The 20,141-nt window shown below is 42.0% G+C and overlaps 1 protein-coding gene across 1 annotated transcript in view; it reads left to right on the forward strand.

Moving 5' to 3' along the window:
* The first annotated feature begins 1,556 nt into the window (after positions 1-1,556).
* The window catches only part of TMEFF1 (transmembrane protein with EGF like and two follistatin like domains 1), an 88,564-nt gene continuing 69,979 nt past the window's right edge, over positions 1,557-20,141 (forward strand). The window contains exon 1 of the mRNA XM_047700291.1: positions 1,557-2,213. Coding sequence (XP_047556247.1) covers positions 2,018-2,213 — 196 coding nt within the window. The 5' untranslated portion in view covers positions 1,557-2,017. The remainder of the gene's footprint in view (positions 2,214-20,141) is intronic.

The raw sequence follows: 20,141 nt of genomic DNA on the forward strand, positions 1-20,141 counted from the left end.
TGTTATTATCATAAATAAAACTGCAAAATATTCCTCTATACAAAGAGGTACCATACTTTATTTTCCACACATGGACATTTAAATTATGTTTACTACTACAAAAAAGTCATGAACATCCATATATACATTTTAGTGTGCTTGTACAATGATTTCTTTAGGATAAATTCCAATACATGGAATTCCTAGATTTAAAGGATAAACCTATTTTTTAAAAAGATTTTATTTATTTATTTGGAAGGTGGGGGGGAAGCAGGCTCCCCACTGAGCAGAGAGCCCAATGCAGGGCTGGATCCCAGGACCTTGAGATCAGGACCTGACCCAAAGGCAGAGGCTTAACCTGCTGAGCCACCGAGGCACCCCAAGGATAAACCTATTTTAAAGGTTTTTGATATATACTTGAATTGCCCTCCCAAAATGTATAAATTAAGGGTGCCAGGTTTTGTTAATTCTTTTAACTATTGTTAATCATTTTCAGGAAAAAAACATCTTGTGGTTTTAATCTGACGTTTATTACTAGTGGGCTTAAATACCTTTTCATATATATTTTGTCTGTATTTTATGTTAAAAAGACAAGTCAGTTTCTCATTTTTCTATTATGTCAACTTTTTCTTCTTGATTTGTATTCTTTATAGTAAGTATATTGTCTCTTATTCACATTGAAAATATTTTCCCTGATGTGGCTTTGCTTGTGGTGGCTTTTCACACATTTTAAAACTTTGAGTCATATTTATCAATCTTTCAATGAGATTTTAAAAATTTCAAGGTGAGAAGCAGCATAATCTATGAAAAAGGCAGAAGACCTTCCAACAATTCAGTCCATTATCTTACTGCCTGAGGGTCTCATCTATCATGTGATGGGAAGAGCACAGGACTGGGAGTCAGATCACTTTAAGTCTTTCGGTCCCAACTTCCTCATCTGTGGAATGGGGATGAGAATGAAAACTCCCCTTGCAGGGCTGTAAAAAAGAATTGGAGAGAATGCTCGTAAAGAGAGCTTCGTCCAGGTCTTGCATATGGCAAATCTTCTCTCTGTTTTAGTTATTGGTGGGAAAGGACAATATAGACTTTTAAAACCGTATTTAAAATTCAGTTGGTGTATGAAGGAAAGGGGTGGGGGAGAGGAGCCTAGAAATTTAGCCATTTACCCCATCTCTAAGAACTGCAGAGTTGGAGTCAGAACTTGGGTTCCAGTTCGAGTCCAGTCCATTTCTTGGTATGCGACCTTGGACAAGTCACCTTCACCTCTCCGCGGCTCAATTTCTTCACCTAGAAATTAGATGTATAATAGACCACCTGCCCTTCTTTCCCAACCCGGGTGCTGGGCGAAGGAAATGCTTCAAAACCACTTGCAAAGGGCGGCAAAAATGTCTGTTACGGTAGTACATACGGAGCATCCCTGCTGGCCGCCAATCCTCCGCGGTTTCGCGGAGGAGCGCCCGCGACCCCCGCCCTCGGCACTCCCGCCCCGCCGCAGGAACAATAGCTCCCCCGGAGGCGGTGCCGGCCGCGGGCGGGGGCGGAGCTGCCGACGCGGGCGCTGGGGGTGTGCGCGGGGCGGGGTCGCAGCCACCCCTCCCGCCCGCGGCTCTGTCACGCGCCCCTCACCGGGCGGGCCGGGGTCTTTGTGACGCGGTGGCGACGGCCGCGGACACAAAGGGAAGGCGAGCGGCGAGTGAGGGGCTGGGCCTGCCCCCGCCCCACGACCCCCGCCCGCCGCGCGCGCGCCCGTTCACGCCCCCAGCCTCGGTCTCCCCCCGCCACGCGGGCTCGTACCCTCGCGCGCACCCTCGCGCGCCCGCGACCCTCGCGCGCGCCCGGACCCTCAGACTCCGTCCCGAGCGCGGCGGGCCGGGGCCTGGCGGGCGCTGCGGGTGGGACCGGGATGCTGAGGGGCTGCTCCCCGGCGCAGCGGCGTTGCTGCTAGGAGGCGCCGAGGTAGCGGCGGGGCTCCCGGCGCGCGGCTGGATGCCCCGGGCCTGCGGCTCCCTGCGCTTCCCGCCGTCCAGGGGCGCCAGTCATGGGCGCCGCGGCCGCTGAGGCGCCGCTTCGGCTGCCTGCCGCGCCCCCGCTCGCCTTCTGCTGTTACACGTCGGTGCTTCTGCTCTTCGCCTTCTCTCTGCCCGGGAGCCGTGCGTCCAACCAGCCCCCGGGTGGCGGCAGCGGCGGCGGCGGGGACTGTCCCGGCGGCAAAGGCAAAAGCATCAACTGCTCAGGTAGGAGCGGCCGGAGCCCGCCCCTGCGGCCCCTCCCTCCGCTGCCGCCGCCGCCACCCTCCCCGTCCTGGCCGCGGCGCTGGGAAAGGCCCGGGCGCGGGGCTCCGGGAGAGGGGGCCCCCGGGGGTGAACGAGGGCGGAGGGCAGGGCGCGAACATGCCTTGGGGGCTCGGGGGCCCGGCGCTGAGCATGGGGAGTGGCCGTGCGTGCGACCATGTGTGTCGAGTGTCTGGGCGAGAGCGGCCGGGCGTGCGGTGAGGTGGTGGGGACGGGACCCGGCAAGGCGGGGGAAGCCGGCCGGGGCTCCTGGTGTGACCGTGGGTGTGCTTGCGGGAGCGCGTGTTTGTGTTGTGAAGGCTCAGGGGAGGCAGGAGTGTGTGTGTGTGTGTGTGTGTGTGTGTGAGAGAGAGAGAGAGAGAGAGAGAGAGAGAGAGAGAGAGAGAGACGGTGAGGGGCGGGGGGGCGGGCAGAGCCCGAGGGCCAAGGGAGTGACCATGTGCTGGGAGGTTCTTGGGACACTGGGGTCTCGGAGTGATCCTGTGGGTAAAGGGAACGGGTGGCCCAGAGGATGTTGGTTGACGATGGTAGAAGTCACTGTGTGTGTGTGTGTGTGTGTGTGTGTGTGTGCGCGCGCGCGCGCGCGTGTGTGCGTGTGTATATATCCTTTGGGTTCAGAGGTGGACTCCGGGGGCTTGGAGTGACCGCGGGGTCTGTGGATGTGAGCAGGGAAAAGTCTTGGGGCCCAGGAAATGACCCTGTGTATTTGTGCGTTCTGCATGTGGCTCGGGGATATACCCTGGGGAATGCATTGAAGAAGAAGGATGGAAGTCCTGGAGTGAACCCCGTTTGTGTCCATTTGGAGGGAGGGAGCTAGGGAGTCCTCCTGTATAGGGTTTGGGTATAGAAAGAGGTAATTAGATCTCAGGAAGTGCCTCTGTGTAGCTAGGTGTGACCCTGGGTTTTTAAGGTGGTGTGGAAAGAGGGAACCAGTTCAAAGAGAATGATCTTGTGCGCGTGTTTGTATGTTTTGCTGGAGGGCCTGGAGATTGGCAGCAATGGGAGCAAGGGAGTCACCTCTCCTCTTTTCCGAGGCCGCCCCCCACCCCCCTTGAAAACAAAGAACTTGCTGGGGCTCTAATGGAAGTGACTGGTGATGAGGCTATCTGGGCAGTAAAGTTCCTTCTTCCTTTCAAAAGGGGTCCCAGAGGAGCCCTGGGGCAAGGAGAAGCTTCCAGGTCTGATTTAGGGGTGGTGGGGTGGGCCCTCCTGAAGCTGGCCTAGCAGATGGTAGTCGTCATAAGCCACAGTCTTGCTAACTTACCCTTTTATCAATTCTTAATTCTCCACTTGTCTTCTTTAAACCAAGGGGGCGGGTGAAAAGGCCTGGGGGGAGGTGGGAGGGGGGAGGAGGAGGAGGGGAAAGAGGGTGGACTTCAGACCACTGGGGGATCCACTGGCCTGCCTGCCAGACAACCTTTGTACCTTTGGGCTATTGAAGCAGCATTGTTTCTGGGGGAGTGAGGAGGGAGCAAGAGGGCCTCAGCACAGATGCTACCCTATGTGAAGAAAACCTTTGGCCTGCTGTTTAGATTTCAAGGTCTAAAATCTCTTAGTAATTTTCATAATGGTGTGTTTTATGATGGGAGAGGGATTTTGAGCTCTGTAAACAATGGCATGTCCATTAAAAGCTTTTCCATCCATGTAATAACTTTCACTTTATTTTTGTAATGTTAAGTGGGATATGGGATAAGGCTTTAATAAATAATCATATATTCATGGTTAAGAATAAAAACCATTTGTATATTGGAGTGTCTTTTTGTAGAAAATATTTGTTGTTATCAAACTTGTAAGTGATCACACCATGTCAAAATATTTTACTGGCTAATGTGCTGTGATTATTTGTTCTTGCTAAGCTAATTTGTCCTTAGCAAAACACAGTGTGTGCTGATGGATGTTTTTGTGTATGTTTTCTAATTCTTTAGTGAAAATACAACTTTTAAGAAAGGACACAGAGGGCTGGAAACCCTCATGGTGTAGGAAAAGGGGACTGATTTGGAGATCATAGCTCTTGCTAAGCAGCTATGCTATTTGGAGCAAGTTAGTCAATTTTCTTAATTTCCTCTTCTATTAAGAAAGGGACTTGGATTTAATAATATCTAGCCTTCTTTCAAGGATATATTAATATACATGTCAATAAATTAGGCTTATCAAATAAAATGTTTTTTAATGCTAAGATTCATTTGAATAACTCTGGGTCTAAACCTAGAGTTTTGGGGTGCCTGGGTGGCTCAAACAGTTAACCATCTGGCTTTGGCTCAGGTCATGAACCTGGGAGTCCTGGATTGAGGCCCCACATCAGGCTCCCTGCTCAGCTTCTCTCTTTCCCTCCCTGGTCGTGCACTTTCTCTCTCAAATAAATAAATAAAATCTTAAAAAAGATAAAGCTAGAGTTTTAACTAAATGATACTTGTAGATTCTTGTTATAACTGTTTCTAGGATGAAAATCCGGGAGTGATTCATATGGAAAAATAATTTTTTAAGAATTATAATGTGCGGGGCGCCTGGGTGGCTCAGTGGGTTAAAGCCTCTTGCCTTTGGCTCAGGTCATGATCCCAGGATCCTGGGATTGAGCCCCGCAACGGGCTCTCTGCTTAGCGGGAGGCCTGCCTCCTCCTCCTCTCTCTCTCTCTCTGCCTACTTGTGATCTCTGTCTGTCAAATAAATAAATAAAATCTTAAAAAAAAAAAAGAATTATAATGTGCATCTGTTAATGCAGCTTGAGATTCACATAGATTTTTTTTTGTAGTTGCTCTTATTACCCAGGTATTTCCACATAAACTGAAGTTTATTCCTTTATTCCTATATTTGATTTTCACCAAAATCTAAATGCTGGCCTTGACTTCCTGTTGATTTTCTTTTTTAAAAAAATTTTAAAAAAAATTCAATTTAATTGACATATACTATATTATTCTTAGTTTCAAGGTAGAATTTAGTGATTCGTCAGTTGCACATAAGACCCAGTGCTCATTACTTTAAGTGCCCTCCTTAATGCCCATCACCCAGTTACCCCATCCCCCACCCTCTAGCAACCCTCCAGCAACCCTCAGTTTGTTTCCTATAGTTCAGTCCCTGTTAATTTTCATTTTTAATTTTGGATCATCATTTCAGCCTACTCTGACCTTTCTTTGAGGCTTAGTGTGTTTTGGTCACTCATAGCATTAGTGGCCCTTGCAAATCTAAAAAGCAGGTCTATGGCTTTAGTTAATTAATAGAAGTTGTCTAGATCCTGGAAAAAGATGTAACTCTGTGATATTTCATAGGAGACTTCCTGCTGAATTGGTTAATGTTGATACATTAATCAACCAGCTCTTCAACTACCTATGCATCCTCGTAGAGTTTAACAGATTTTTGAATTTCTGCTGTTCAACATTTTCCCATTTTGTTCACTAGACTATTATTTAAAGATTCTGTCAGATCATCTTGTTAGAATCAGTTATGTATATGTCTGTATCATTCTCCCTGTTTCCATTTTAGTAATCTTATCTAATAGCAAATGTTGTGTAGCCTGCCTTAATATTAATAAAGAGCCCAGGTGGCTTTACTTTTTATTGTGTTCAAAATGTATTTACCGGGCGCCTGGGTGGCTCAGTGGGTTAAGCCGCTGCCTTCGGCTCAGGTCATGATCTCAGGGTCCTGGGATCGAGTCCAGCATCGGGCTCTCTGCTCAGCAAGAAGCCTGCTTCCCTCTCTCTCTCTCTCTGCCTGCCTCTCCGTCTACTTGTGATCTCTCTCTGTCAAATAAATAAAATCTTTAAAAAAAAATGTATTTACCCATTCTAGACTTTTTCAGGGGATACATGGCAAGTTTACCCATAGATGTTTTTCTGGATAGGCAATTCTCCTCTTTTGAAAATGGAGCATGCATTCCTTCATCTCTGGTCTTCTGGCATCTTGTCAAGATAGCTTAGATAATCAGCAGTCAGATCTAAAAGTTTTTTTAGTATCATAGAGTGTGATTTGTTTAGATCAGAATGCAGATTCTTTTTTTTCTCCCCACGCATTCATTTTTTGTTTTTATTCTCAATTGGGCACATTATACCTAATTATAAAATATTCAAGAAAAGAGGTTCTCTACCCTTGGGTTTCCTGCAGTCTTGTGGGATTTATTTATTTATTTTATTTTTGTTTAAATTCAATTAACATATAATGTATTATTAGCTTCAGAGGCAGAGGTCAGTGATTTATCAGTCTTATATAATACCCAGTGCTTACTACAGTGCCCTCCTTAATGTCCATCACCTAGTGATCCCATCACCCCACCCCCCTCCCCTCCAGCAATCCTCAGTTTGTTTCCTATGATTAAGAGTCTCTTATGGTTTGTCTCCCTCTCTGATTTCCTCTTGTTTTATTTTTTCTTATCTTCCCTATGATTCTGTTTTGTTTTTAAAATTCCACATATGAGTGGGATCATATGGTAATTGTCTTTCTCTGATTGACTACTCAGCCATCAAAAAAATGAAATCTTGCCATTTGCAACTATGTGGATGAAACTAGAGGGTATTATGCTTAGCGAATAAGTCAGTCAGAATGCAAATTCCTTTGAACTAGCTCTGTATTATGTAACTATCCTTTCTTCCTGCCACTTACCTCAGATGTTAGCTTCGTTTTATCAAGAGTTCTACCCTTTAAGATTGAGCTCCTTGATGAAGATTACCCAAGCAAAGAAGAAGCTGAATGGGTCTGTATTTGTCCTTGTCATCTCTTGATATTACAAAATCTTCCCAAAACAGTGGGCCCTTTGTTTATTTTTTCTTATTCTAAACATGCCTTTTTTTTTTTTTTTAAGATTTTATTTATTTGATCAAGAGAAACACAGCAAGAGAGGGAATACAAACAGGGGGAGTGGGAAAGGGAGAAGCAGGCCTCCCTCTGCACAGGGGGTCCGGTGGTGGGCTCCATCCCAGGACCTTGGGACCATGACCCCAGCCGAAGGCAGATGCCCAACAACTGAGCCACCCAGGTGCTCCAAACAAGCCTTTTTAAAAAAATTGTTCTCATGCTTCAGCTCTTCAGTCATTCTGGACTTTATAATTGTTGGTTTGGTGTTTTATATCTTATTTGTACTTAATCTTTTAATATCTAACTTATCAGAAAGTTCCCTGTTCCTCCAAAGAGAAGAAAGTTTGGAAATACATGATTTATGTGAAGAAGGATGAACTTTGAACCTAAGGGACCAGGTGACCTTAAACATGGCATTTTCCCCCCCTCATTTGTAACATGAAAATAATGACAGTGCTTCTTTTTGACTCTAGGTTGTTTGAAAAGAACAGATGAGGCTAAAACAGATGAGGAACATTTCCATCTTAGGGAATGTGGTTAAAGAAGTGGAAAAATATACTGAGAGACCAATAGGTGACATTTGGCGATAGATATAAGGTGGAGGATTTGAACTAGGTTTTAAAAAAGTCACAGAATTTAGAAATGGGTCCTCTGGATTGTGATACGGTGGTTAGGATGGTACAGGTGGTGTAAACTTCATATTGAGACATGCCTTGTTAGTAGCAACTTAGGATTTCGGGGACTAAAAAGTGAATTTTTAAAAAATCTTTGTGGAATCTCGATCAGGATTTCTAGATCCCTGCTATGTAATATGTGGGTATTTATTAATTTATTTATTGAGCCTTGACTGAGTACCTGCTTTGGGTGCTCTAATATGCTAGATGTTAAAGGGAAATAAATGAGAGGCCATCCCTGCCTTCAAGGGCTTCATATTCTAACAGAAGTAGTTAGCTTCTTATAAATCTGTATGAAGAAATTTCTATTTAATACATCTGGGCTTTCAACAGTCCCCCTATCCACCTCCCAGTTAATAAGCGTTTATTGAACACTGACAGCACTGGAATTTTTAAAAGGTGTACAATTATATATATTCACAGAGTTGAGCAACCATCTTGACTATCTAATGACATTTTCATCACCCCAAGAAGAAACCCCATACCTGCAAACAGTCATAGTCACCTCATGTTCCTCGCTCCCCACAACCCCTGGCCACTATGAATCTCTTTTCAGTCTCTTTGGATTTGCCTTTTTGGACATTGCATGTAGATGGAATCAAACAACATGTGGCCTTGGTGATTGGCTTCTTTCACTGAGTGTAGTGTTTTCAAGGTTCATGTATGTTGTAGCTTATGTCAGAACTTCAGTGCTTTTTATGGTTGCATCATATTCCATTATATGGATATATACCATGTCTTTTTATCCATTCCTCAGTTGCTGGACATTTGGATTGTTTCCACTTTTCATCTATTATGAATAATGCTGCTGCAAACATTCATGTGGACATTTTTGTATGGACGTATGTTTTCAGTTCTCTAGGGTGTATGTATACCTAGGAATAAAATTTTTGAGTCATGTGGTAACTCCATGTTTAACAGTTTGAGGAACTCCTAAACTGTTTTCTTTTCTTTTCTTTCTTTCTTTCTTTTTTTTTTTTTTTAAGATTTTATTTATTTGATACAGAGAGGGAGAGATCACAAGTAGGCAGGCAGAGAGAGAGGGGGTAGCAGGCTCCCTTCTGAGCAGAGAGCCTGATGCAGGGCTCAATCCCAGGACCTTGAGATCATGACCTAATCGGAAGGCAGAGGCTTAACCCACTGAGCCATCTAGGCGTCCCCCTGCCCAAACTGTTTTCTTTTTCTTTTTTTTTTTTTTAAGATTTTATTTATTTATTTGACACAGAGAGAGAAACCGTGAGAGAGGGAATACAAGCAGGGGAAGCGAGAGAGGGAGAAGCAGGCTTCTCATGGAGCAGGGAACCCAATGTGGGGCTTGATCCCAGGATGCCGGGATCATGACCCTGAGCAGAAGGCAGATGCTTGCTATCTGAGCCACCCAGGCGCCCCCCCTCCCCAACTGTTTTCCAAAGCAGCTGTACTGTTGTACATTTTCACCAGCAGTGAGGTTCCAATTTCCCCATATCCTGGCCAGTACTTATTACTGTCTTTTTTTTTTTTTTTTTAAGATTTTATTTATTTATTTGTCAGAGAGAGAGAGGGAGAGAGAGCGAGCACAGGCAGACAGAATGGCAGGCAGAGGCAGAGGGAGAAGCAGGCTCCCTGACGAGCAAGGAGCCCGATGTGGGACTCGATCCCAGGACGCTGGGATCATGACCTGAGCCGAAGGCAGCTGCTTAACCAACTGAGCCACCCAGGTGTCCCTTATTACTGTCTTTTTGATTATAGTCATCCTTGTGTATGTGAAGTTGTATATCAGTGTGGTTTTGATTTGCATTTCCCTAATGACTAATGATGTTGAGCACATGTTTATGTATTTATTGACTATTTATATATCTTGTTTAGAGGAACATCTATTCAGATCCTTTGCTGGGCTTGATTTTAACATTTTGGATTGGACATTCCCTTAATAAACCATACTAACCAATTCCTATTGCACACAGATGCTTAAGCTGGTAGATTAGCTTGAGTTGGCTTATGTTTCCTTTATTTCTCTGCTTACCAAGAATCATTTGTGTTTGTTCTCAAAATTATTTATACCAGTGGCCCTTTGAGTATAAATTAATAAAAATTACTCAGATTGGTGTAATATTAATGCAAAAATTTGTTTTTTATGAAATGCTTTGGATAGACTTGATAAAGACTAGAGGCTGGGAGAATTGCCTTTCAATGAATTAGATTGTGGTCAAGACAACTGAGACAGATTGGGGAAACCTTATAAATCTCTGGAAGGATTCTGCTCTTAACAAAAATTTCAGTACTTTTAAGTCTCCCTTTTACTTTAAAGGAAAGGAAAATGGACATTGTAGATAATAGGTGAAGTTTATCCTAGAAAGGAGGGAACTGTGTTTGGTAGACCCAAAGGTTTTGGTGCTACATGAGGAAATGTATGTTTATATGTGTGAAGTTCAAAATGTATATGTCTCATTTTTAAATGATTGGATACTGACTCATTTTAAAATGATTTTCTACCTGACTCTTGATTAATTGATCAGTGGTCATTCATATATGCTTAAAAAGAAAGTTTTCACTATCCAGGTGACCTAAGGAAGATATGAGTACAGTTTTGAGGGAATGAGTAATTCTGGTTTGTAGGAATAAAAAAAAAAAAATCTTCCTGAGTAAGTGGCACTCAGTTGGGCCTTCTAAGGCAGAGTAGAATGTCAGCTTGAAACACTAGGCACACTTTTGCCTGAGGGCTTTGCTGTTGATACTCCTTTTGCCTGTAACCTTCTTCTTCTTCTTCTTCTTCTTTTTTTTAAAGATTTTATTTATTTGACAGAGAGAGATCACAAGTAGAGAGGCAGGCAGAGAGAGAGGGGGAAGCAGTCTCCCCGCTGAGCGGAGAGAACCCGACGCGGGGCTCGATCCCAGGACCCTGAGACCATGACCTGAGCTGAAGGCAGAGGCTTTAACCCACTGAGCCACCCACGTGCCCCTGCCTGTAACCTTCTTATTCCCGTTATTTATCCCCTCAGCTCCTTCAGATCTTTAATGTCACTTTCAAAATGATGCCTTAAAATTTCAGTCTTTTTTTTTTTTTTAAGATTTTATTTATTTATTTGATAGAGAGACAGTGAGAGAGAGCATGAGCGAGGAGAAGGTCAGAGAGAGAAGCAGACTCCCCGTGGAGCCAGGAGTCCGATGCGGGACTCGATCCCGGGACTCCAGGATCATGACCTGAGCCGAAGGCAGTTGTCCAACCAACTGAGCCACCCAGGCGTCCCAAATTTCAGTCTTTTCTATCTTCTATCCTCTCTGCCCCTCTCCCACCTTAATCTTTCCTAATTTTTTTTTTTCCTGTTCCAAAGCACCTTCTCCTATGTGACCTACTCTACATGTTATTGTCTGTTTCCTCTGTGTAGCTCAGAGAGGGCAGGGAGTTTTGTCTGTTTTGGCACAAAATTAGGTGCCCCTTACATATTTATTTGTAGAATGAATAACTGAATGAACGTAGAAACCGAGGAGAGCTGGGAAGGGTGGGTATTCAAGCCCGAGGGAATGGTGATAGAAAGAGCACGAAGGTGGGGCAGCAAAGGGAATCTTTTGGGATATTGGGGTGTGGGGATTAAAGCTAGAGATGAATCACATGTTGCCACATTAGTAGAAGGCCTTGAAGGCTGTGCCAAAGGTTTGGCACTTGCTCTAAAGATGAAGGGAAACTTAATGGATTTGAGTGACATCATGGTTTTAGAAAGCAAAGGCTGGCAGTGGTGAAGGTGACTGGGAGAAGAAAAGAGACTGGGAGCACAGTGTAGAGAACAACAGCGGACGTGGGCAGAACTGAGAGCACTTGTATGGCCTGCAGTGTTTTTAAAAATTGCATTGGTTACTAACCATTAAAAATCCAGAGGTTTCACTTAAAAGTTTGGATTGTGGTCTTCCCTTCTAAACCGTGGAGGTATTGGCAACATTGGGCTCTTGTTTCTACAGGGCAAAAGTCAGCCAGAGCTGTCCGATGGGGTGTGAGCACTTCTCTTTGCCAGTCCCTGCCCAGCTAGGCTTTCATTGATCTTTTTCTCCCTTAGCTTCTGGATCTTTTGCTGTAGGAGGCGGTGTGAAGTGTGATGCATTTAATTTGAGATGGAGAGCTTGTTTGGAGGAAAGTCAAATTGGTGTGTATTTCTTTCCTCATTCCTGTTATTCACCATGACCAGGTTGGATGCATGTTCTTATTTCTGCAGTGCCCAACCCTGAGCACCTCTCCTGCCAGTGTTCCTTGTGACTTTGACTGCACTCCATTCTTTTCCTTCTCAAACCTTTCCTTGAATCCACCTTCTGCCTCTTCATATTTGAAAGCTACTCTGCATTTCTCATTATACCATTTTCCTTGAAATGTTCTCTAATGATGTTTGTATCATATTTATTTTTTTGATTAATTTTATATCTTAGTACTACCTTCCCCCTTCAACTTTCCCTTTTTTTCCTCTTTTTACATTCTTTAGGTGGCAACTGATCATTATGTGTCTTTTTCCTTACCATGAGAGGCATTTCAGGTAAAATTCCTCTCATGATTGTTATAAAACATGTAAGTGTAGATATGTTACAGATACTTTGTTTTGTGGTTTTTGCATTATGGTTTAAGAATGGGGCATAGAATTTTTAGCTTTCTGTATTAAAATTAGGTGTCTCTCTGCCTCCCAGTAGGAGAACAAATTTTGTGTGTTATCCTTGTAGTCCAGGAAAGAAAGTGTTAACATCCTTGGCGTCTTAGTCCCCTGTTATATAACTATTGATTTTACTTAAAATTTTTAAATTTTGAATTAATTTCAAACTTAGAGAAAAGTTCAGTAGTACACCCAGGTTTTCCAGTTGTTAAGATTTTACATTTGCCTTATCATAGTCTCTTTCTATAACTTTCCCTATTTATCTGTTGAAATCTTTTTTCCTGAACCTGATTCTGCCAGGTTGGAGCCTACCAAAGGCAATCGTTTAATTTATGCTTTGTATCAGTTCCATACTTTTAAAAATTCTTTGTCATTTCCTGTTATGAAATAGTGAAGCCTCCAATTACACTGATAATAGGTTTATTTTTGTTTTTCTTATATTTTTGTTATTCTGTTTGGGACATACGCATTGAATTTTATTTATTTCATTTTTTGTTATACTTTTATTTTTGTGTAGGGTAGATTTAAAGTATGTCCTGTAGGGGCGCCTGGGGAGCTCAGTTGGGTGTGTCTATTAATTTTGGCTCAGATCATGATCTTGGTGTCAAGGGATGGAGCACTGTGTGGGGCCTACTTAGGATTCCACATCCCACCCCCCCCCCCCCCCCCCCCGCTCACATGCATGTGCCTTCTCTCTCTCTCTCAAAAACACAAAAACAAAAGTATTTCCTGAAGTCATAATGATATCCATCTTTTTCTGGATTTGTGTTTGCCTTTTAGTTTTCAGTGTTGGGGTTTGCTTCCCAATACAGATGTAGACTGTTTTTTAAGCATTCGCCCACTGACATAAAATGAGGTAATGATATTTGTGCTACCCTCCATCATCATCATCATTTTTTGAAGTGTATAATCCATTAATCCACTATTTTTTAGTAGTATGGACACAAGATTATACAACCATCACCACAATCAATTGTAGAATATTTTCGTCTTACTCCAAGGAAACTTCATACTATTTAGCATTCACTTTTTTTTTTTAAAGATTTTATTTACTTATTTGACAGAGAGAGATCACAAGTAGACAGAGAGGCAGGCAGAGAGAGACAGAGAGAGAGGGAAGCAGGCTCCCTGCTGAGCAGAGAGCCCGATGCCGGACTCGATCCCAGGACCCTGAGATCATGACCTGAGCCGAAGGCAGCAGCATAACCCACTGAGCCACCCAGACGCCCCTAGCATTTACTTTCTAAACCCTAGTCCCTCAGCTCTAGGCAGCCACTAATGTACTTTTTGCTGAATATTTGCCTGTTTTGGATAGGTATACTGCATTTCGCTTATCCATTTATCAGCTGATGGACATTTGGATTGTTTTCTTCTTTATGGCTGTTATGAATAATGATTATGAATAATGCTTCTATGAACATTCATGTGCAAATTTATGTTGGGACATATGTTTTCAGTTCTCTCAGGTTTATACCTAGGAGTAGAAGTGCTGGGTCATATAGTAAACCTGTTTAACATTTTGAGGACCTGCCAAACTATACTCCATTTTACATTTTCACCAGCAATGTGTGAAGGTTCCAATTTCTCCACATCCTGATCAACACTCATTACTGTCTTTTTTTTTTATTATAACTAACCATTTCATTTTTTAAAATCCCTCATTTCCCCTGTATATGTCCCTTTCTTTAATGGAATTTAAATTCTTAGTTTCTTTTAAGCTGGATTAATAAGTGTTAACTCATTTATTCCCTTCCTCCTTCTCCCCTTTCCCCCCTCTTTTTCATTGTAAGAAACATTGTTTTAACAGAAGTATTTTCATTATTTCTACAATTAGTTCCATTATTAGCTTCTCTCATGGGTTAAATGAGGCATTTAAGAGTTGGCATACATTCTCTTCTCATGCACTTTGAAAGTGTTTAAATCTTAAAATTCCCTCAGTATTTGCTTTCAGTTTATTAGATGCTTTACTGTTAATCCTTTGTTACTATTTGAATAGATTTCTTTTTTACAGGAGTCATGTATTTTTCATGGCTCGGTTGTCTCATCATTTTTTAAAAAGTTTCAGGTTCTGAAGTTCTTAACACATTTTTCTGCCTTCAGAAAATTTGGCAGGTATTATGTTTTTAGCTCCAGTTCCATTTCTCTTATTTTTGTGCAGATATTCTGAGTTTTTCTCTTCCATGGTTAAAAAGAAAAACCCACACTTTTTTTTTTTGTTGTTGTTGTTCTTATACAGGCAGTATTTGATGTAATAAAGAACTTGAGGAATATGGAAAAATATAAAGAAGAAATCTGTGATGATTGCCGTTCTCTCCTGTAATATCTTAATGTTTATGCTGAAATTGTTTCATTTTATTCCACAAAAAAAATTTTTTTTTAAAGATTTTATTTATTTTTGTGAGAGAGGAGAGAGAGAGAGAGAAAGAGATTGCGTGCGCGTGGGAACAGGATTGGGGGACAGTGGCAGAGGGAGAAGCAGACTCCCTGCCCGGCAGGGATCCCAACAGGGGACTATCCCAGGACGCTGAGACCATGAACCAAGTGGAAGACAGATATCCAGCTGACGGAGCCACTCACATGCCCCTCTTTTGGGAATTTTAAGTTTAGTTTATTTCGCCTTAGCTTTCATCTAATACTGTTTTGCAAGTGAATGTAAACTGCTGATATTTTTATATCAGTTCTGTTGTTCATAGCCTAAATGGTACATTTAGATTCCTCTTTATTCACAAGTCATTTTAGTCAGTGTTTAGTGTCCTGTGTTCATTTTTTTCATACTTTTTTCTCTTTAAAGTGGTTTAAGGTATTTTTTATTTTTAAGATGGTGCTGTGTGTTTACCTTTATTGGTCCTTTCTTCAAGTTCAGATCATAAGTATTCCCTAATTTCCACTTAATTAGACCTAGGGAATTTTATTTATTTATTTGACAGAGAGAGATCACAAGTAGATGGAGAGGCAGGCAGAGAGAGAGAGAGGGAAGCAGGTTCTCTGCTGAGCAGAGAGCCCAATGCGGGGCTCGATCCCAGGACCCTGAGATCATGACCTGAGCCGAAGGCAGCAGCTTAACCCACTGAGCCACCCAGGCGCCCAGACCTAGGGAATTAAAAAAAAAAAAAAAAAGATTTTACTTATTTATTTGACACACAGAGAGATCACAAGTAGGCAGAGAGGCAGGGAGAGGGAGAGGGGGAAGCAGACTCCCTGCTGCGCGGAGAGCCCTATGTGGGGCTCAATCCCAGGACCCCGAGACCATGACCTGAGCTGAAGGCAGAGCTGGACACCCATGGAGCCACCCAGGTGCCCCCCCCCTTTTTTTTTTTCAAATTCTTCACTATTTTATAATGGTTTCCTGGGATTGTGATTGTATCTTTTTAAGGGTTTGGTTTTGGGAGCACCTGGGTGGCTCAATCAGTGAAGCATCTAACTTGGCTCAGGTCATTATCCCAGGGTCCTAGGATCCAGCCCCATGTGGAGCTCCCTGTTCAGCGGGGAGTCTGCTTGTCCTTCACCCTCTTCCCCTCTCCTGCTTGAGCTCTCTCTGCCTCTCTCTCAAATAAATAAATACAGTCTTAAAAAAAAAAAGGTAAAGTTTTGATTTTGGTTGTTTTACCTAAAGAGGAAAAGTATCCTGTATAGTTTCCATTGCTCTTTTGTAAAGATCTCATTTGCTCCTCAGAATTGTATGAGAAATTATTATGCCCATTTTTACTCCAGGGAACTAGGGAGAGACTTAGTGCTTGCCTAATACCAATGAGTTATTTAATCAAATAATTGGAACTGCAAGTCTGGAACTCTTCCTAATGCAGCAGGGTTTTGTGAAGTCTTTTAAGATTTTATTTGTTTGAGAGATTGAGTGAGAGAGAGCGAGCGAGCCTGAGCAATGTGAGGGGTAGAGGGAGAAGCAGGCTCTCTGCTGAGCAGGCAGCCTGATGCAGGGCTGGATCCTGGGACTCCGGGATCATCACCTGAGCTGAAGGCAGACACTTAACTGACTGAAACACCAAGGCGCCCCTGTGAAGTCCTTTTTAATGTTCTTTTAAAGTAATGTCAGGTTCTCCAGTGCCAACTTGCAGCTCGTTTTGTAGATTTTTATCTTTGTGGGTGACTTCCCTGGTTTCTGGCTACTGCTTATTCACTTAGTGTTCCAGACACTAAGGAATAGTGGTTAGAAATTGAGCCAGATGCAGCCACTCGGGAAAACAGTATGGAGGTTCCTTAAAAAGTTGAAAATAGAGCTACCCTACGACCCAGCAATCGCACTGCTGGGTATTTACCCTAAAGATAAAAATGAAGTGATCTGAAGGAGCACATGCACCCAAATGTTTATAGCAGCAATGTCCACAATAGCCAAACTATGGAAGGAAGCTAGATGTCCATCAACAGATGAATGGATAAAGAAGAGGTGGTATGTATATACAATGGAATACTATATAGCCATCAAAAGAAATGAAATCTTGCCATTTGCAATGACGTGGATGGAACTAGAGGTATTATGCTGAGTGGAATAAGTCAATCAGAGAAAGACAATTATCATATGATCTCCCTGATATGAGGAAGTTGAGAGGCAACGTGGGGGGTTTGGGGGGTAGGAAAGGAATAAATGAAACAAGGGATCGGGACGGAGACAAACCATAAGAGACTTTTAATCTCACAAAACAAACTGAGGGTTGCTGGGGGGAGGGGGATAGGGAGAGGGTGGTTGGGTTATGGACATTGGGGAAGGTATGTGCTATGGTGAGTGCTGTGAAGTGTGTAAACCTGGCAATTCACAGACCTGTACCCCTGGGGCTAATAATAATTATATGTTAATAACAAATTTAAAAAAAAAGAAATTGAGCCAGAAGGTGATATTGTGTTTAGATTTATTTATTTATATTTAAACATTTTTGATGGAGGAAATGTGCTAATTGTGCTTGCAAAAATCTTAAAATACATATGTAAACATGTGTATGTTATAGAATATAAGTTAGATTGTGGCTCTATATAGCTTTATAACCTGTTTTTCTTCACTTCATAGTGGATCTTGGTCTTTCCATTATCAGTATGGAAATACGATTCTACCATATACTTTAATGGCTGCATAGTATTTCATCAATAATTTATTTAATTCCCAATAGGTGAATACTGAGGCCATTTTCTACTTTGCTGTTATAAAAACTGCTGTTGTTAACAATCATGTATACATACATAGGTTTTTTTCTTCTGTCCTTATTATAATTTCTTAGAAATAGAATTATTGGATTAAAGGATAAAGGTTTATAAAACTTCATTATAGGGGCACCTGGGTGGCTCAGTGGGTTAAAGCCTCTGCCTTTCGGCTCAGGTCATGATCTCAGGGTCTTGGGATCAAGCCCCGCATTGGGCTCTCTGCTCAGCAGGGAGTCTGCTTCCCCCTCTCTCTCTGCCTGCCTCTCTGCCTACTTGTGATTTCTGTCTGTCAAATAAATAAATAAAATCTTTAAAAAAAACCCACAAAACTTCATTATATACTGCCACATTATTCTCTGAGAGGTTCTGCCAATTTATACTCTCATGATTGGTTTGAGTGCTCATTTTCCATACCTTCTCCAGTGCTGGTGTGATAACCATAAAAAAAGCTAACAGTGTAGCACTTATGATGTGTCATGCAGTGCTCTGAGTGCTTTCCATATCTTTATTTAACTCTCTGCCAACATTATGAGATGGTACTTTTATTGTCCCCATTTTACAGATGAGGAAATAGAGGTAGAGAGTGGTTAATTACTATGGTCACAGAGCTGATAAGTATAGAGCCAGTGTACTGATGTAGGTGATGTTGTCCTAACCCTGCCTCTTAGATATCAGATGATAATGCCTGTGCATTTTTCTTTAATTTTTTTTCAAAATTTAATAGGGCTGTTTTATCTGATTTTAAAATTATTTTTTTAATTGAAACATAATTCACATAATGTAAAGTTTGCCATTGTAAAGTATACAGTTCAGTGGTTTTTAATATATTCAATATGTTGTATAACTATCACTGCTATCTACTATATAATTATAGAACATTTCCATCACTCCAGAAAGAATTTCCATACCTATTAACAGTCAACCTCAATACTTCTCTGCTCCCATGCTCTGACAACCATGTAGAGATTCTGTGTCTTAATGGATTTACTTATTCTGGACATTTCATAAAAAATGGAGTCATACAATGTGTGGCCTTTTGTGCTTGGCTTCATTCACCAAACATAATTTTTTCAAGATTCTTACATGCTGTAGCACATATTTGTTTTATCTCATTTAAAAAATAATACAAGTTCATTGTAAAACTCAGACAAACTCAGAAAACTCAAAAAAACTCAGAAAAACACAGAATAAAGAAGAAAGTTCAAATTTCACCAAGAGATAACTGTGGTTTATATTTTCATGTATATACTTTTCAGATTTTTGTATATAGGCATTAAAAAGTAGTTTGTGTCATACATTTTAAAAAATCTGCCTTTGGGGCACCTGGGTGGCTCAGTTGTTAAGCCTCTGCCTTCAGCTCAGTTAATGATCCCAGAGTCCTGGGACTGAGTCCCGCATCAGGTTCCCTATTCAGCAGGGAGCCTGTTTCTGCCTCCACCTCTGCCTTCTGCTCCTCTTGATTGTGCTCTCTTTCTCCTTATGTCAAATAAAACAAAAAACAAAAAAACCTGCCTTTAAATATGTGTTACGTCAGGAAATATGAAGATTCTTCATCATTCTTTTTAATAACTGCAATATAACTGTTTATAGATTTGTAAGAGGGAAAACACAGGTTTGCCAAGCTAGTGAGAAAAAGGAGTAGGAGAGAGAATTGCAGTTTGGAACCTGTGAATAGGACTAGATAGGACTGAGAAGACCCCAAGGACCTTTACTCCCCCTCTCTCGGGATCCGGGTCTTGCCTTCTTTCTGATCCTGCACTAGACCATCTTCCCCATCTCCTTGCCTGAAGCAGAGGCATTTAGAATGGAGGCAGCTGGGAATGATTGTAGGTGTTGGGTGGAGGACCGACACCTTCGAAGTGGTACTTAACAAAGGGTAGCTTGGCAGAAGTGTGTAGCATGGGATGACAAATAGCAGAGTCAGATAATTGTGTGGCATATGTGAAATTTCTTTTGTTAAATATAGCTTAGAGAGTTTTAGTCATCTCTGCCATTAATGCTTTTTAATATTAATAATGTACACTACTTTTGGTTTTGTATTATGAAATACTGAGTACAGTTAATTTTCCCTCTCATATCTTTATGGTAGAGGATAACTAATATAATATGGTTAATAAACAAATTGAGAAGAATTTAATTTCTAATTCCTCTCATTGCTTAGACTCATGTCAACATTAACTAAATATACTGTTTGATTTTTACCTTGAAATGTATTTTCAGTGATTTGTGTCATTAAATGTGTCCCTTAGATTGGTCTGGAGAAAGAAAGAAAATAAATTTTTATTGTGTACCTACTTAGTCTGGGTACTGTTGCTTTTTAGAACACATCTAATCATTACAATATCTTGGGAAGGGAAGGTGTTATTTTTTTTTTTTTTTAAGATTTTATTTATTTATTTGACAGACAGAGATCACAAGTAGGCAGAGAGGCAGGCAGAGAGAGATGGAGGGAGAAGTAGGCTTCCTGCTGAGGAGAGAGCCCAATGTGGGGCTTGATCCCAAGACCCTGAGATCATGACCTGAGACAAAGGCAGAGGCTTTAACTCACAGAGCCACCCAGGTGCCCCAGAAGGTGTTATTCTAAAAGGTGAAGAAGTGGCATGTGAACCTGACCCTCAAATGAGGACTTAGTCCATTATATAGCAAACTGTCTCTGGGATTGT

The sequence above is a fragment of the Lutra lutra genome, chromosome 13, assembly GCF_902655055.1.
Source record: "Lutra lutra chromosome 13, mLutLut1.2, whole genome shotgun sequence".
NCBI classification, from domain to species: domain Eukaryota; kingdom Metazoa; phylum Chordata; class Mammalia; order Carnivora; family Mustelidae; genus Lutra; species Lutra lutra.